The 17,042-nt window shown below is 31.3% G+C and overlaps 1 protein-coding gene across 1 annotated transcript in view; it reads left to right on the top strand.

The window, feature by feature from the left end:
* Nucleotides 1-17,042, top strand: part of LOC125071153 (neural cell adhesion molecule 1-like) — a 136,971-nt gene that overhangs the window by 107,294 nt on the left and 12,635 nt on the right. The window contains exons 4-10 of the mRNA XM_047681247.1: nt 4,268-4,378; nt 8,359-8,565; nt 11,691-11,836; nt 12,198-12,348; nt 13,404-13,534; nt 14,254-14,413; nt 16,741-16,902. Coding sequence (XP_047537203.1) covers nt 4,268-4,378; nt 8,359-8,565; nt 11,691-11,836; nt 12,198-12,348; nt 13,404-13,534; nt 14,254-14,413; nt 16,741-16,902 — 1,068 coding nt within the window. The remainder of the gene's footprint in view (nt 1-4,267; nt 4,379-8,358; nt 8,566-11,690; nt 11,837-12,197; nt 12,349-13,403; nt 13,535-14,253; nt 14,414-16,740; nt 16,903-17,042) is intronic.

The raw sequence follows: 17,042 nt of genomic DNA, 5'->3' as shown, positions 1-17,042 counted from the left end.
TTTACTAAATAGGCTAATTATTTTGAGCAAAATTATATCTGTATACAATTAAACTTAATAGTAAAAACATACTTGCAAGATTCCAAAAAATTTATATAAGTATAATTTAACCGAGGACTTTCCAAAAAAAAAGGGGTCACGTGTCACAACTAACCTCGTTTTAGTTGTTATAACTTGGGGTATGAGTAACAATTAAATATATAAGTACTTCTTGAATTATTTTCAAATCTATTAAAAAAATTTTTGTTTGTCATACTGTACATTTTTTTTATTTTTAGTCACTACAAAACATAATCCTACTATTCTATTAACAGTTATATATATTCAGACTAATACACAGTAGGCTTAACAATAGTCATATTCAATCAGTCTTCCAGTTATAATTTCGATCAACAACCGCTTAATGAAAGACATTTGTTTTGAGAATGACGCTTCTAAGAATCATAGCAGCATAACCAGTCTATCTGAATTACAATAAAAGCATAGAATGAGATCTCATCATCTGTCGCATATTTCACATGATATAATAATACTTTTTTATTAAAATCACCATAAGCTTCATCACAAACCTAAAAAATAACCATTAATCTGGCCTAGAATCGGACGTCAAAATGTTCTCTCTAAGTTTTTTGTTCTGTCTTTTTTCGTCTTATCCTTTTTGCTTTGTTTTTTTTGTTGCTATATTTCTGTTCACATTCCTTCTTCAAAGCTTCTTTTTCTAGTGTAATTGTTAAAATGGAGCACTTTTTTAGGCTGAATTTTTGTGGTGGAATTTGGAGGGACCTAATTTTTGAATTAGATTTTGTTAGGAGACCCGAGCACTATGTGATGTAAACATGGGGCATAATGTTACTTGTTTAACGTTAACGAAGAAATAATGTTTTCTGACATTGTTGTCTTAGATTTATAAAAAATAACATAAAATGTTGGGACTAAAATTTACCTACTTCGATTTAAATAAATTATCTGTTGATTCATATTAATATAAGAATTAAATTGTTAAAACAATTTGTTAAAGCGATACCAAGAAATTTATCATAAGCAAATGATGCGCCATCTGGGGAGATATATGCGAGGTTCATGTAATTTTGCTCGTAATGTAAGATTAATTACGTCGATTTTATGTTACTTGGTGGTGGTGCCTTTAGCAAGCCCGTCTGGAAAGGTAACATACGCCAAATATTGTACCACCATGTGGCATTATTTAGTAAACGCGGAGGCAGAGCAAGAGGACCTACCTGTGACAAGTTCGGATAATCGTAGACACGTGGCGTCGAACAAAATAGAGCTGAAAAAACAAAACTATTAAGACATAATATTTATCAACATTGAAATAGATAAACAAAAGATCAATAATAAGAGTATTCAAACGATTGACGTTTAAACATTGCTTCCTCGATACAACACGATAATCGTATATAAGCGTTTAAACGGGTACTAAACTACAGTCGCTCAAAGAAATTACCCCATCCAAAGTGACGAGACATACCAAAGGAGATGGAAAATTTTCTTTTACTCGGAACAAAGCATTTAAAGTAAGCCTCATACCACGTGTACTCCATTCAAATCCATTAGACAACTCGTGCCAAGAGGCAATTTACTTTATATCTTTTGTTAGCAAAGGACCCGTTCCCACAAAGAACTGTTCTGTAATCAGGTGTGCTCACATCGTCATAAATCAAATTACATTTTATAACAACGGATTCTTGTTCACAGGATAATAAAACAAATACAACATTTAATATCATTCGATCACGTTACATTCTGTGATGATGATAACTAGATTATTATTCAAAGAGTAATGAAAATTGCTATGTTCGAAGATTTGGTTTAGGAAATATTTAATTTAGCACAAAAGTAGACGTCATGTAATACAGGACGATCTTCCAAAAAATGTTTTTTCAACTAACGGAACGCAGGACGGCCTAGATGCTCATTGTCTTTAACCGTTGCTCTTCCACGTTAAGACTCTGCATACCGTTGAGCCACTATAGAATATGGTGAGGGCATCTCACCGAATGTCCTTCGTAATTCCTTAAAAACGATTGGTGGTTAAATTTTTCAAGCCGAAAAATATTCTTATTTTCATGAATTTCAATTTCAATAATTTTATCGAAGCGTATCCACGAGACACATTTCTATTGGTATATAATGTGACAAATTAATTATTTTTAGGTATTCGAACCGAGGCCACTGCGAGAACAATGCGATTTCATAAGAATTAATTTCGTATATAACTCGAGGAATGCTACCGACAGATGCTAGTTTGATACGTGTATTCATAAATAATTATTATAGTCCATGTCGCATATCATATTCTGACAAGTGACGCTCTTGTTCTGTGGTGAGTTTCGAGTTTCTTCTTACGGAATATAAGGAGCAATAATTATTTCATCAAAGTACCCAATGTCTTTTATTATGTTATAAATGTTATACTCATATAATAGTGTTTCGTTTTTAAGGCAACCCAAAGCCTCCAAGGGATTCCGGATCAAGCCGATAAAACATATCTGAGGTCTGAATTTAGTTAGTTGCTGCCCGAAGTAGAAAATCTGTACCATATAGGCAGTGCTTCCGAAAGCATGTAAAGCCGTTTGTGCCTGATCTATGCCTATCCATGTCCGTAAATTACCGTCCCTTCCTCACGATGTTTTCCTTCACCGCCGAGCACGAGATGAATTATAAACACAAATTAAGCACATGAAATTTCAGTGGTGCCTGCCTGGGTTTGAACCCGAAATCATCGGTTAAGATGCACGCGTTCTAACCACTGGGCCAGTATGGCTAAATATTATTTATCAAATTAAATACATTTGTGCTACAATCATAAGGGTATTGTAATAACAAAAGCTATTACCTAGGCGTGAAATAATAATTTGAAATAATAATGCAGAAGACGTCGTAATATCTTATAATCTTGTAAGCCGATCAGCAATATTAAGTATGCGGTAAAATAATAAGAAAATTCTTTGTTATCTCCCTCCGAGAAGCGTTCCCCCTCTTGTTTTCATTGGGGTTAAGTCTGTTTATATTCCGAGCTAATTTTTCCGTTAAACGTTGTATTTTTCATTTACAATATTATTTTTTTTTGTAAATAAATGTATATTTTACGAAAACCCGAACATGATATGATACGATCGTAGATCAATTAACGAAGATAATTAGAAAATTAACGAAAAAAAATATATTCATTTTAGAATTCCTATTTCATACATTGAAAGCCTTTGCTTATCCGAGAAAGGGGAACATGTTACTTTTCAACAATACTAATCTGTTTAATTTTATTGTACTACTTAAAACTGACATATATTACATACCAGTCATGTAGTCATTATACAATCGTTCGATAAGTATTAAAATGTGTATACACTAACGCCATCTAGTGGATATTCACAAAGTGAATAGCAATAAAAACCTCTTTTTTAATTTATTTATCAATATGAGCTTACAATATTTTTTGTTGCTTAAACTAGACACTTGTTCGGGTATTGAATAGTCCTCTTCTTCGTCCTCAACTTTAGTTAGAATAGAGTTTGAATGAATTAGTTAAATATATCAAAATATTATACATTTAACGATGAGTTCATTTGGTTAATTTTAATGAAGACGGTATTATATGTTTATTTTTTGTTTATCGTGGTTAGACACGGAATAAAATATACGCGATACGCTCTTTTGTGGATTGCAATACGTATTATTAAAGAATGTATGTTTTCTCATGATAATTTGACAAATCGTTTTCAAGTTTATTAATATCAAAGATTTATTTATTAATCCAGAGAATTGCCAGCAAAAGTAACTCATGAACAATTAAAATTTCATTAACTTACTTATGTATATTGCACTTTTAATAATAGGCATTTACGGTTTACTCTAAAAATTGGATCAGCTAATAAAGCATCAAAGATATAATCTTGCGATCAACATCTATCATTCGCTTAGATTAAAAATCAATAATAAGTTGTGATAAAAATATATAAGAAGAAAAATAAGTAAATAAAATTTTTAATTTATATATAATTTTTTATTTATATTTTGACTTGATGTATTAATTTTTAATTAGATTTAATAAATAATAAAAAAAAACTTAAGCGTATTAATGTTGCTTTACATTATATTTAAATTGTTATCTGTACGCGAAATCGATGTGGACCTAATCGATTAAATTTGTGTAGTACTTATATTATCGTTTCACCTACATCGATTTTTGTATTCGAATATATCGATTAAATTTGTGAAGTATATAATAAAATCGTTTCTGTTGTAGTGCCTCCTCATCAAATGTTGTTATACGACAAATCAGGAGCTGATGTATCGGGTATTGTTGGCCCTTTAGTGGAAGGGGCCGCATTAGTGCTCGTTTGTGAAGTACGGGGAGGTAAGTTTCCTTGAATATTTTATCTATAGTTTCTTACTGGTTCCTTTCTGTAGAATCTACATTCCTACAACCGTTGGTAAGTTTACTTAAATATAGTTCTGTAAAATTATAATTCAAAAGTGTGTAAACCTTCTTTTATAAAGTATATTTTAACTTTATGAAATCACCAAGATTTTGGTTGTATTTTGGGTCTGTTATTTAAGTCATTTATTTTTTAAGACTTAATTTTTTATTTATTATTACAAGATTGTAAATAATGTAAATAAATGTTCAGTTTGTAGTAGAGTTTATATGTAACACGTGAATATATACGATTTATTTTTTATGATAAGATGATGTTTTCATATCCTGCAATGAATATTTATTAAATTTTAATTAACAAAGACTTACATATATCAAAATTGACATACTACGACTCATTCAATAATAACAGTCAGTGGAGATAAAATTCTCTTTGTTAACGCTTTATTTAAAAATGTATTAAAAAAGTCTCAAAATCAGAAAAATATTTTTTAAATGTAAAAGAAAACGGTTACAGCTTGTCTTGTTTAATATCGAAATTCATTTAATATTGTTCTTCCGTCGTAGGTTTCAGTAATTGATTTACATAATAGAATATATCTTTAAACTAAAATCGTGAGTTTAATTTACTAAATTATGAACTCTGTGACAATTATAAAGCTTAGACTCTGTTCACGTTATACACATTTATACGGTATATTGTATTTTTGATGATTGATAATATAACATATTTGAATTAGTAAAAAAGAAAGGATCACCTCCACCAAGGGATGCATTCTTCAAAAATAAAAATATATTATTGTTAACACAAATTACTGATAAAAAAACCCACAGAGTATCTCTCACCGGTTCTTCTTAGATGGGGTGTTTCTTATCGAACCGCTGGTAGAATTTTGTCTATCAATAACAAACGGCAATAATTCTACGTTGAATAAAGATTTTTGAATTTGAATGATAGTTATGATAGTTTTATTATCAAAACAGGCGATGAGATTAAGCATCCAAGCTCATAGAAAAATTTAGTCTCGTATATTTTCAAAAAATATATGTCATCACTATCCTAGTATATTTACTAAGATGGGGACTAGGTATGATATTTCATATCAATAAATGTACCCATCCTCTTCATCATCCATTAATGTGTCATAAATTCGTTGCTGTCTACGTATATCCAATATATCTCACACTAGTCATTCGGCCCGACATCGTATAATAACATTCAAAGATTTCCCCCACTTGAAGTTTACCAAAAAAGTATCAATGATCGTCTCTATCACCAAGTGAATATCCTATGTAGTCAGTCGGCGGTATTTCACAAATATAAAGAAATTTCATTTGTTAAGTTTAGACTCTTCTTTCATATTGAATGTAAGCTATACGTATATTTTAGTATGTTACGTATAGCTGGAGCCAAGGGTTGCTATAAAGAACTCAGTATATTGTAGTATGAAAACTTTTATTAAAAATGTTTCAACAAATATTCCTATTGACTCATGTATCTATAGCACTCGTTGTAATTACCGTTGTACAAATTAATTTATTTACGAAACGTGAGTAAATATTAGTTTTAAATGAAGTAGAAATTATTCGCGTAACATTAGGCACGTCGACTATATTATGAATTTATGGCCGAGTTATTTCATATACTCATTTGTCAAATTTTCTATTGCCGTTTTGACATTTGAAACTTTGGCGATTGACGCGCGGTATAAGTTATTAGAGCACATAATTTCCAATGTTTAATGTTGTATGACAGGTACATCGTGTTGCTTCCAAAATTTGATTAAAGCTGACGAGACAATAGGATAGAATTATGTTTTCCAAACTTATGGCATAATGTACGAATTCGTTACAGTTGGTTATCACATTTTTTATATTTCAAGTACTTCTGGATAAACTCATTCAATTACTATTAATTAAAATATGTATAGATAAATTCAGGATTTAACGAGATAAAACTGGTTACATTTTTTTTATCTCAATTAGATAATAACATAATATTCCGATTTCAACTCAGTCAAGCATGATATGAAGTAAAAAAAAATGTTTAAAGGAGATGACTTGGAAAAGAAAATTCCAGAAAGAACAAGGAGACATAAAATTTTCTCCATAAAATGATTTACAATTTTGAACATTTTATATTTCTGAACAAAATATAATTTAAACTTCGATAATGCATTTGGCACGTCTCGGCGAGCTAACTGAAATTACCACTCTTCGATTTTTCTATTGCTTGACTCTTTTATGGAAACATTGGAAGAGATATTCCATTCCGATGGCTTCATTGAAAAGTCCGCAGTATGGACGGCTGGCGGTGCGCCAGTACGGTGGGCGACCCGCGAGAGAATGCAGTTCCATTGTATTTTAGTCTTTATAATAAACACAGGAAGAACTACCGGTGACAAACTTTATTTAGGGATCGTTGTACCGTCACGGATTATCTTTGCCTGTGTGCTCAATTGTGATGATGCAGCGGGCATACACCAGGTCAATATGAAAGCAATTGTGTATATTTATGTTGGAATTATTCGGTGTCTGTCAATTAGTGTTTTTATTAGATTTTTTTTATATCAGTATGATGTTGTATTGATATTAAAATAAAGTTCCAGGGTGTTAGTAAACAAAATGCTGCATACTGCAACTGCAACTAAAATTAACTAAATATTAAAATACTTTATTCAAGTTTTTTGAACAATCTTGAACCATTTTACCATTTCTACAAGGACTCGTTTCGAATGTATGCCTGGATTCTATGACTTCGCCTTAAACATACATTTACTTTGCTTATGTACCACGTACAGATATAACAATTAATCCTCAAACTAAAATTTGGATGCTGCCTGGTATTAAAAATATACAAGTACAATAAATTAAAAATTAAAAATAGATACACAAAAGGCACTGACTATATGTCTGGCGATATATACAAATAAAACAATAAAAAAAAAAATGCAAATCTATCATACCACTATGAGGTGAAAGTATCATGACTCCTTAGTTACAGTATGTATTTATTAATTAATAAAGTAGTGTTTATACTAATTAATTTGACTGTATTATCATTACATTCGCTCGCTAACCTTCATCAAACGTGGTTACGAAGTGATTATGGAATTGTATTAAATTATTTGTATTTCAATTTCCATAGTAAATTTAAGTTTAGCTATCAACATAACTTACTTGTGACTTGGTATCTAAGTTAAGATATTTTGATTGAGATTCGAAATTTAAAACTATTTTGTAATTTTCGTATTCTGTCATATTGTTTCGTCTTACATACATTAAATAATTAAGATAATACATTGATGTTTGTTAACTTTAACGCAGCAATACACGTTTAGTCCATTAAATAATACTTTAATTAAATAGTGTAAAAGTGTGTACTGTGAAGAAAAATTCTTAACATTTTCATAAAATAGCTTTTTCATGAGTAAAGTCTTCGCCTACCTGGAATCGGGCCAAATTTTAACGCTGACTTCTTATAATATGTACTCTATCTGCAAAACTCTCAGCGATTAACGTAATAAAACCTTATCGCTTGTCTTAATACCTGATGAGGTAGAACGTTTGTACTATTTAAGAGTAATAATTGTCACGGTTACAATATTTTTCTATAAGCCTACGTCAAAAATTAAAAAAAAAGTAATCGAAGTGTCAACGTCAGCACATTCGAGTATTATTATTAGTATTAAACAAGTGAGGCCGGTTTTCATTAAAATTTACTAGTCTATTATACTTGTCTAAAGTTTGCCAATAAATACCTTTGAGCGGTTAGTCTTAAAGTAGCTTATATGGCAGAACTTAAGGTCTTGTTTTCAATCTCTAAGTTGGGGTACTCAAAATATGTTGCAATTTTCCATCGAGAAACTCACAGTAGTACTAGAGTTCAGAGATGTTGATAGCATGGTGGGTTGTCTAATCGATAAAATTATAGAGTTAATATTATTTAATTGTTATAGGTCGTCCAGAACCAATAGTAACCTGGCTGATAGATGGTACACCAGCTCCACAGTATATAGGCGAAAAGACAGATAATCACGTGGTGGTGAACAGATTAGAGCTTCAGCATGTGAAGAGGGAGGATCTTAATAAAACATTTAAATGCCGAGCATCCAACACGTTGCTTGTACCTGCGCAAGAGAAGATCGTTAGACTCGAAATTAATTGTAAGTATTTTGATTTTTATCTATTTATGTCTGATAATATATACGATTCGTTTTGGTCACGGGTGTTAGAATTGTTCTCGTTTTTATTCAAAAGCATCTCAATAAAAAACGTCTTGTTAGTCGCTTGAACGTGACGTAACAGCTTATACTTAATTCTTGTTATACACGATACAACGTATGTTTGCTTACATTTTAAAAACAGTGAAAAAAAAAGCGATAAAATTTCGATCATACTTTTAGAGACTAAAGATCGGTCATTGATTTTAATATCAATAAAGTTTTTTTTTTATATTTACGAGCTAAATTTGTATGCTTATAACGCTTAAATTAATCAAACTTTTTAAACTATTTTTCTCGATGACCTTTGCCTACCTAAGGCATACCTATGTAATATTCATAATTTAGTCTCGAAACTTGTAATACATAGTTTCATTGCTCATTTTCTTTGAACTTACATTAATTTCTTAATTATTGTGAATTTTGTTTATTAATAAAACTTCTAAGTTTTTAACATTTTTATTAGAAGGTTTATTTAAAAATCATATCATAATATACAATAACATACAAGCGCAAATTATTTATTTTAAAACATGTTATCTCGTAAAATGTTTTTTAATCGAGCACTTATATCATAGTAATTTTTGCGTTACAACAAAACGTAAGTAAAATATATAACCTATTGCGAGCAAAGGTCAAAACCACAATTCTCCTCAAAACCTCTTTGGAGCAAAGTTTTCCTTTTCTTTTAGGATTTTTTTATGAAAAATAGATTGACAATAAGATAAATGGCCAGTAAAAATCTATTAAGTAAACATTATGTGAAATTTTGTTTGGTAATTAATAATCATAATTGGGCAAGCACCACTGAATCTTTTTGTACTAAATTTGTTTTTATAATTAATTAATCTTGTCCTGATTAAGACCCAAAATATTCTCAAAAGGACAAGAAGCCTTAGCCCAGCTATGGGACATTAATAAGCTGATATTTAACTCATATCAAGAGTAATTTTGCAACTTGTAAAATCCTATTTATTTTTTTGAAAATATTTTTAGGTGGGACCTTTCTGTACCAAGCGGATTGGGTCCATTGTGTTGGAGGCTGATTCAAACGGGAGCAATTAAAAATTGTTTCGAATAAAACGTGCATAACAATAGCATTTAGTTCAATAAAGCTAGATATGGAGCTCGTAGCTTCAAATTTTTCATCGCTATATCGTTCAGAATTCATTTGATTTAACAAAAACGTAATAACTGTTATAAAATTCAGGTTATCAACGAAATTCATATAGCTATTAGCTTTGAGAATATTTGTAATAGTGAGAAAAACATTTGACAAAAATTTGATTTTAATCATTTTATTTTTTAGGTTTGTTATTTTTGTTGTTAAGTTAAATAATAGCTTCTCTTAATTATTTAGTTGTATTTTAGCTGAAATATTTGGAATTCCTATTACTACTACTACAGATTATACAAAGGCAGGTAGAGCATAGTGAAGCAACGAATCAAATAAACAATCAAAAGCGAGAGCAAATTCCTGGTAGTGCGAAATGATACGTCTTTTTGTTATAACGTTAATTTGAGTAATTATTCAGGTATAAACAAATTTGAAATTTGTATTCGGTTTTGATTTTGTATTCGCTTTTGTTGCTTCACTATAATATCTGCCATTTGTTTTATAATCTGAGAATCAATGTCTTTTTATCTGATAGTTGTATTAATTTCACATATTTCGCAAAGAATTTTATAACTGAAAGATTGCTCATGTAAATTTCCACCTTAACGCTACAACAATAATGATCCTAAAGTAATTTAATATTTATTATTAATAAGTTAAGTGGCTTAGAGCTAAACAGACATCAGGGTTATTTTAAGTAAATATAAATATGAAATCCTTTTTCATTCACGTGTAAATAGCGTCAAGGATTCAAAGAATACGTCTTTAAATATCCGATATTTCAAGTAACCTAAGTGTATGTATAGAAAAAAAAAATTATTTGCAGTATATTGTCATTATTAACATAGCACGTTAACGAAGTTGTAGTTTTAGATAGAACTTGTATAATACCTATTTTGGTAACGTAATACTCGTCTGTTATCGAATATTTGTGAAGTGTGAACTAATTGTAACTAACTGATATTATGCAATATCCAAAATTAGTTATTAGTAAATGTTAATTATGTAGCCGAGAGCCAAGAGCCGAGATGGCTCAGTGATTATTACGCGTGCATCTTAACCGATGATTACGGGTTCAAACACAGGCAAGCATCACTGAAATTCCATGTGCCTAATTTGTGTTTATAATTCATCTCGTGCTCGGCGGTGACGGAAAACATCGTGAGGAAACATGCATGTGTCTAATTTCAACTAAACTCTGCCATATGTGTATCCACCAACCCGCATTAGAGCAGCGTTGTGGAATATGCTCCTAACCTTCTCTTCAAAGGGAGATGAGGCCTTAACCCGTCACCGAGAAATTTACAGGCTATTAATGTTGTTAATTATTTAACAAAATGAGTGAGAAGAGCCGAGATTTTTTTATAATTAAACAAAATCTAGGCATGAATGAAAACGCGCATACATCAGATATCAAAGAAATGAAAAAATTATCCATTTAAATATTAGTCCTCATCGAAGCAGATGGAAACATTATTCTCTTTGCTTAACGTTGTTATATTAACGTCCTGTTTATTATACCTTATGTATTAAAGTGAATTACTAGCGAGGAGCACTAATACGTAAATCACAAAGTGTGGGAGAATTACGTCTACTAGGCTAAGGCTTCCTTCTTCCTTCCTACTCGTGACAGGATTTTACGCCAGCATATTGTTCCAATTTTAAATGACTTGCAAGTTTTCTTGTGATTTTTTCGTTCAACGTCACGTAGATGAATTTTAAGCACGAAAGAAGCAAATGATAATTCAGTGGTGCATGCTTGGATTTAACAGCAATATTCGTTTAAGATTTTCTGTTCTTGTCAATGGATGGTCCATTGGCAAAAACAGGAAATCTTAGCGCAGTCTCTGCTTCAGGTAATATGTGCAATCATTTTATAAATTTCGTCTGTACCAGAGAGAAAGAGCTAAGAGATGAAATGAAATTCTTAAATGTTAATTTTTTTCTATAGTGCCTCCGTTATCAGTTTCTTTGGTAAGTCGACCGATGCAACTACTCGCTGGCGCGGCAGCAACATTGCGATGCGTCGCTGAAGGTAGCCGACCTCCAGCGCAAATTACTTGGTTCAAGGACAATCGAAGCTTTGAAAAGGAAAAAGTAAGATTCATTTTACTATTTATTTCGACGCTATATTGCGTAATGAACATTGAACATACTATTATTTCATGATTAAATTTAATTTCATCGTAGAAAATGATAGCATTATTTTTCTATTAAAAAAAGTCTTCAGTTGACTAATAGTAATTATGACATCGTTCGTATCGTTTAACAAAGTAGTATGTTTTGTTAATTTATGTTATTATCTTGTAATTACGTCCTAATGAAATTATAGTACTTGTACTAAGTGAAAACAAGATGCTAGGACAATATATAAAATATTCGAATAAACTTTCAAAGATTTTGTGGTAACTATCGTGGCTAGAGTTTCAAAGAGTCTCACCCGTTTTACAATTTGCAGGTAAGTGACCACTCGAATGAAACTTGGACGGTGAGTACGCTGATCTTCAATCCGGCTCCGGAGGACCACGGTGTCACGGTGAAGTGTGTCGCTGCGAATACTGCTTTACCTGAAAAAACAATAGACGATCAAGTTAAACTAAATGTCGTATGTTAGTACGATTTTTATACTATATAGATTTATAAAGTTGACTTTATGTATTAAAACGACTTTTGTAATTTTTTACGAATATTAAATACGATTATATGATATATATTTTATTACAACATAAGAAAAGTATATTATGTATATAGATAATAAAAATAATGTAGTAAAAAATGAATCTTATCGCTAAAGCAACAGATGACATCAGATGATTAATTATACCCACTTTTATTTATAAGTAATCAAGCAAAAATTAAAGTCTTAGCAGATTAATGCTTGATGCTTGAGAATTTAAAATTTACTTTGCGAATATAATTCACTGATTGCCAGTGCTATTTTAATGTGAGTAGCATCTATTAAATACAAATCTAAAGAGCTACTTTAAATAACTATTAAGGGTTTAAGCATTTAACTAAAGCTATTGAGCCTTAAACTTAAAAACATACGAAATGTTCGAAACCAATAATATGATTGATTTTTATTTCGAATATTTGATGTTAGTCAACTAGAAAATTGTGGTGTAGTATGCAATATAAGATTCAATTTATACGGATCACGAGCTGCAATCGGTTTGATCAAAGAGAAGGACGGCAAACGTGGTATGGCGCGTAATTGTCATAGTCACCAAAGCGTAACGTTTAACGGTCCGATACATAGGACAGTTGATCCTTATGATTAGAGTAATAAAGTTGAAGATTTAAATGATTCAAATTTATTGATATTGATCGTTCTGTTCGTTGAATTTTAACATTTAAAGAAATTAATTTAAGAACGAAATATTATATTAAATTTCTTGATCGTGTTGAACTTGTCCTTTTTTTTTAATATTTGTGATTATTTTGTCCAACTTTAATATTTAAATTTATATAAAAATATCTGTTAAAATTACAATGAAATTCTAAAAAATGTCTATAAATCGCTTTGGTATATTATTTAAAACTTTGCACTTGAAATTCAATTGACATCTAAATAATAAAATTAAGCTTTTTAGTAGTCAACAAAATTAAATTTTCTAAATCTCTGCTGTTAAAAATTTAAATAATTTAATTAATTGTCCTCCAGACAGTCCGTTATTGACATTGACCCTTGGAAGCACTCTCAACCCTCACGACATCAAAGAAGGCGATGACGTGTACTTCGAATGTAATGTGCGTGCCAACCCCAGGGAACACAGGATATCGTGGTATCATAATGTAAGTGATAATCGATTACACAGAGCAATTCCAATAATGGTTCCGTTCCTATAGATATTTATCTTTACTAATTTATTGTATTTCCCGCTAATGTTATAAGCGTAAATCATATAGAAGATATCGATCACAAGATTTATCTTGATAATGGCATTGGAGAGAACAAACAATTTGTAATATTTTTTTATCTCGCAAATGGTTTGGTAGAGATATTAATCTGTAGTAGTGTTACAAATATTCTCAGTCTTCTCACGGCCTGTTTCTATTCCATTGCTCGACCGAGACCTTTTTTTAAACAAGGAAATGTTATGAAGCTTAATGCACCACTCTGCCTTTTATGGGTGTATATTCCTCAGATTTCTTTTACGACATTTTCCTTAACTTCAAATAGTAAAACAACTCGTATATATCCAATTGCCGTGAAAGTCTCTTGTGAAAAATAAAGTTTGTTTATGGCTTGCAAATTCCAGACAAGCTATATTTGCCTGGATTTGAACTTACGACTCTCAGTTAAGACGTGTCGTATCAACAGGGTCGCATCAGCGCTAGTCGTAAATTGCTACGATATAGTAAACAAGAGATGGTTAACATTTCCTATAGTGCCAATTGCGATGGTTGACATCGAGTGGTATTTTCCTGACCTAGAAAAAGTAAAGATATCCTCTTTTGTAAAAATCAGAATATTACATGAAATAAGATTAAATTCGTCGCTTTTATCGTAGGATAGACCAGTTACACAGAACATGACGTCTGGCATCATTTTAAGTACGAGATCGCTTGTACTGCAGAAAGTGACGAGACAGGAAGCCGGACATTACTCCTGTAGAGCTGCAAATGCTAGGGGAGAGACTTCCAGTGAAAGTGTCCGGCTCCGTGTACAATGTGAGTATATTTTCTTCTATTTCAGGTTGATTCTGCACGAATATAAAATGATCTCGGATTTTTTATACACCATTTAATTCAGTGGCAGACAATATTAATTCCATACTTTTGCTAATTTTAGTAGAAGACTTTTCCTAAAACTGTTGGTTAGGTGATAGGGATAGTAAAAGGGCTGTCTTCTTCTTTCGAATACGAAATCAATAATGACAAAAAGAGAGGAACCTTTGTTTAATTAAACACTTACGTAGCAATATTAATAAGTGATGCTGTAGGCCATTATGACCTAAGGCTAAATATTTATTATCAGCACAAATTATTTAAAATATAAAAAAGAAACGTATTAGTATTATTTCTATTAGTATTTTATTTAATTAAATTAAGAAGTTGAGCCGAGATGGTTAGAAAGCGTGCATCTTAACCGATGATTGCGGGTTCAAACCCAAGCAAGCACCTCTGAATTTTCATGTGCTTAATTTGTGTTTATATTCATATTGTCAACCCACATTGGTGCAGCGTGGTGGAATATGATCCAAAAACGTTCTCCTCAAAGGGAAAGAAGGCCTTAGCCCAGCAGTGGAAAATTTACAAGCTGTTACTGTACTTTTACTGTAAATCGAGTAGAAATACAGACATAGTTAGGTGGTTTAATAGCACTCATTGAAGCAAAAGTTACTTCAATTTAGAACCACCGAACTTCTATATATATGATGAATAAGTACACTTTATTGTATAATTTCGATCTGGAGAGCGAATTTGTAACAATAAAGGAACTATTTTAATCAAACCCCGAAGGTATCATTTGACTTTTGCCTTTACCAAAACTATACAATTATTTTAGTTGATCACAACTAATCAAATACACATTTGATTTTATTTGAAGGATAAATTCATTTATTTATTCTGTATTCGAAATTGAACGATATTTTCAAAAATATTCCACGCACTGCTCTAACAGAATAATAAACTTGTAGCATTTATTTCAATCTATGTAAACAACTCTATTACTGAAATTGTAGAATAACCGTCGTATTTGTATTTACGGCTTTAATATCAACCTACGGCTCGGTTAACTCCTATCGAATATAATGCAAATTTATTTTTTTCAGCAAAGACATTTATATACGGGAATGAAGCAATTGTCGCTTTACGCTTGATTTACATTTTCCTCTTTAATCGTTATCTCATAAAACATACCCCTTGTAATCACCACGCACCTAATTAACATACCATAACGAAGCGAATACGACATGTAACAATAAAATGTCATGATATGGCATGAATTATTATGTATGGTATGTATGCGTTATAAATACCGATGTGTCTACGAGTAGGTATTCAAATGATTGCGGTCGGGATCGACGTACCCGCTTCCTTCCGCTGCGGACCGACCGCATAGTAATTGCCTCTGAGGAAGGCGGTGCCAGTAGTAAATCATCAAAATTATTGCCTAATATTACTACGATTCTGCGGGAACCTTAGCAATCTGTTGTTATGCGGTACCAATTTAATTCATAGAGCTTTGTTTAAATTCGAAAACCCGGAATAAATTTCCTTTCGAATCCCACGGATACGTTCCGCATCGTGTTGTTGGTGCATGTTATATCTTACCGAGGTGAATGTACTTGCATTCACGTATTGGAATTGCTGAACTGGCTTTATCGTTGAAGTATAAATAAAGGGTCGAAGTAAATTATACAATAAATATATATTGGTTGGATTGTTTATTTACTGTTTAATTTCTTGCTTGCTGTGCTCTATGGTTTTAATGTCATATACAATGTTCGTAGACTAAATATGTACTTAAAATTTATGTTGTTTTAACGTGTAACAGATTAAAAATATTTCGATGAAAAAAAATCTAAGCAATAAGTTTTAACTCCGATCGTATCTATAGTAATTCGTTTATTTATTTTTTTAATTTTCTCTCGTTATTGTGATTACTCCAGAAGAGAGACAAAGAATGTTATTAATAATGGCTGCATTTCTTTTCGTATGACTGAAATAACATTCTTATTTTCTATACTTGAGGGACGTCATTAGTATAGAAAAGTACAATAAATTGTTATAGTGCTGGTTTCCTTATAGCACTTGTTTTCCACTTAACACGATAAATATTAACATTAACTAAGCACGTGGAACATCGGTGCTTGACCGAATTTGAGCCCGTTATGTACAATAAAGATTCACGTATTTTATTCACTTGACCATCGTGGCTTTTATTATAAATATAACATAATTATGTATTCTATTTGAGACTTTTACAAAATTGTAGTACATTGTGAATGAGTTAGTCAATAGACTGAATAGTAATCATGAGTATTTTTTAGATGCACCAGTTTGTGGTATGTCGTCGCCTCAGGTAGTTGGGGCGGCGCTGGATGAATCGCTACACGTCCGATGTTCAGTGCAGGCAGACCCCTCTGACGTCTCGTTTCTTTGGCAATTCAATAATAGTGGGGAGAGTTTTAATGTTTCACCAGCGAGATATGGTAAGTTTATCGTAGGTAGCAATATTTGTTTCTTTCTTAATAAATATATCTTTTTAAATATATATTATGTGTTTTCTATACTAAGTTATTACGATTAAACTTTTGTGGTTTTGCACAAATAAGTAAAGGTCCAGCCCTAA

The sequence above is a fragment of the Vanessa atalanta genome, chromosome 18, assembly GCF_905147765.1.
Source record: "Vanessa atalanta chromosome 18, ilVanAtal1.2, whole genome shotgun sequence".
Lineage (NCBI taxonomy): Eukaryota > Metazoa > Arthropoda > Insecta > Lepidoptera > Nymphalidae > Vanessa > Vanessa atalanta.
This window is presented reverse-complemented; position numbering and strand designations above follow the sequence as displayed.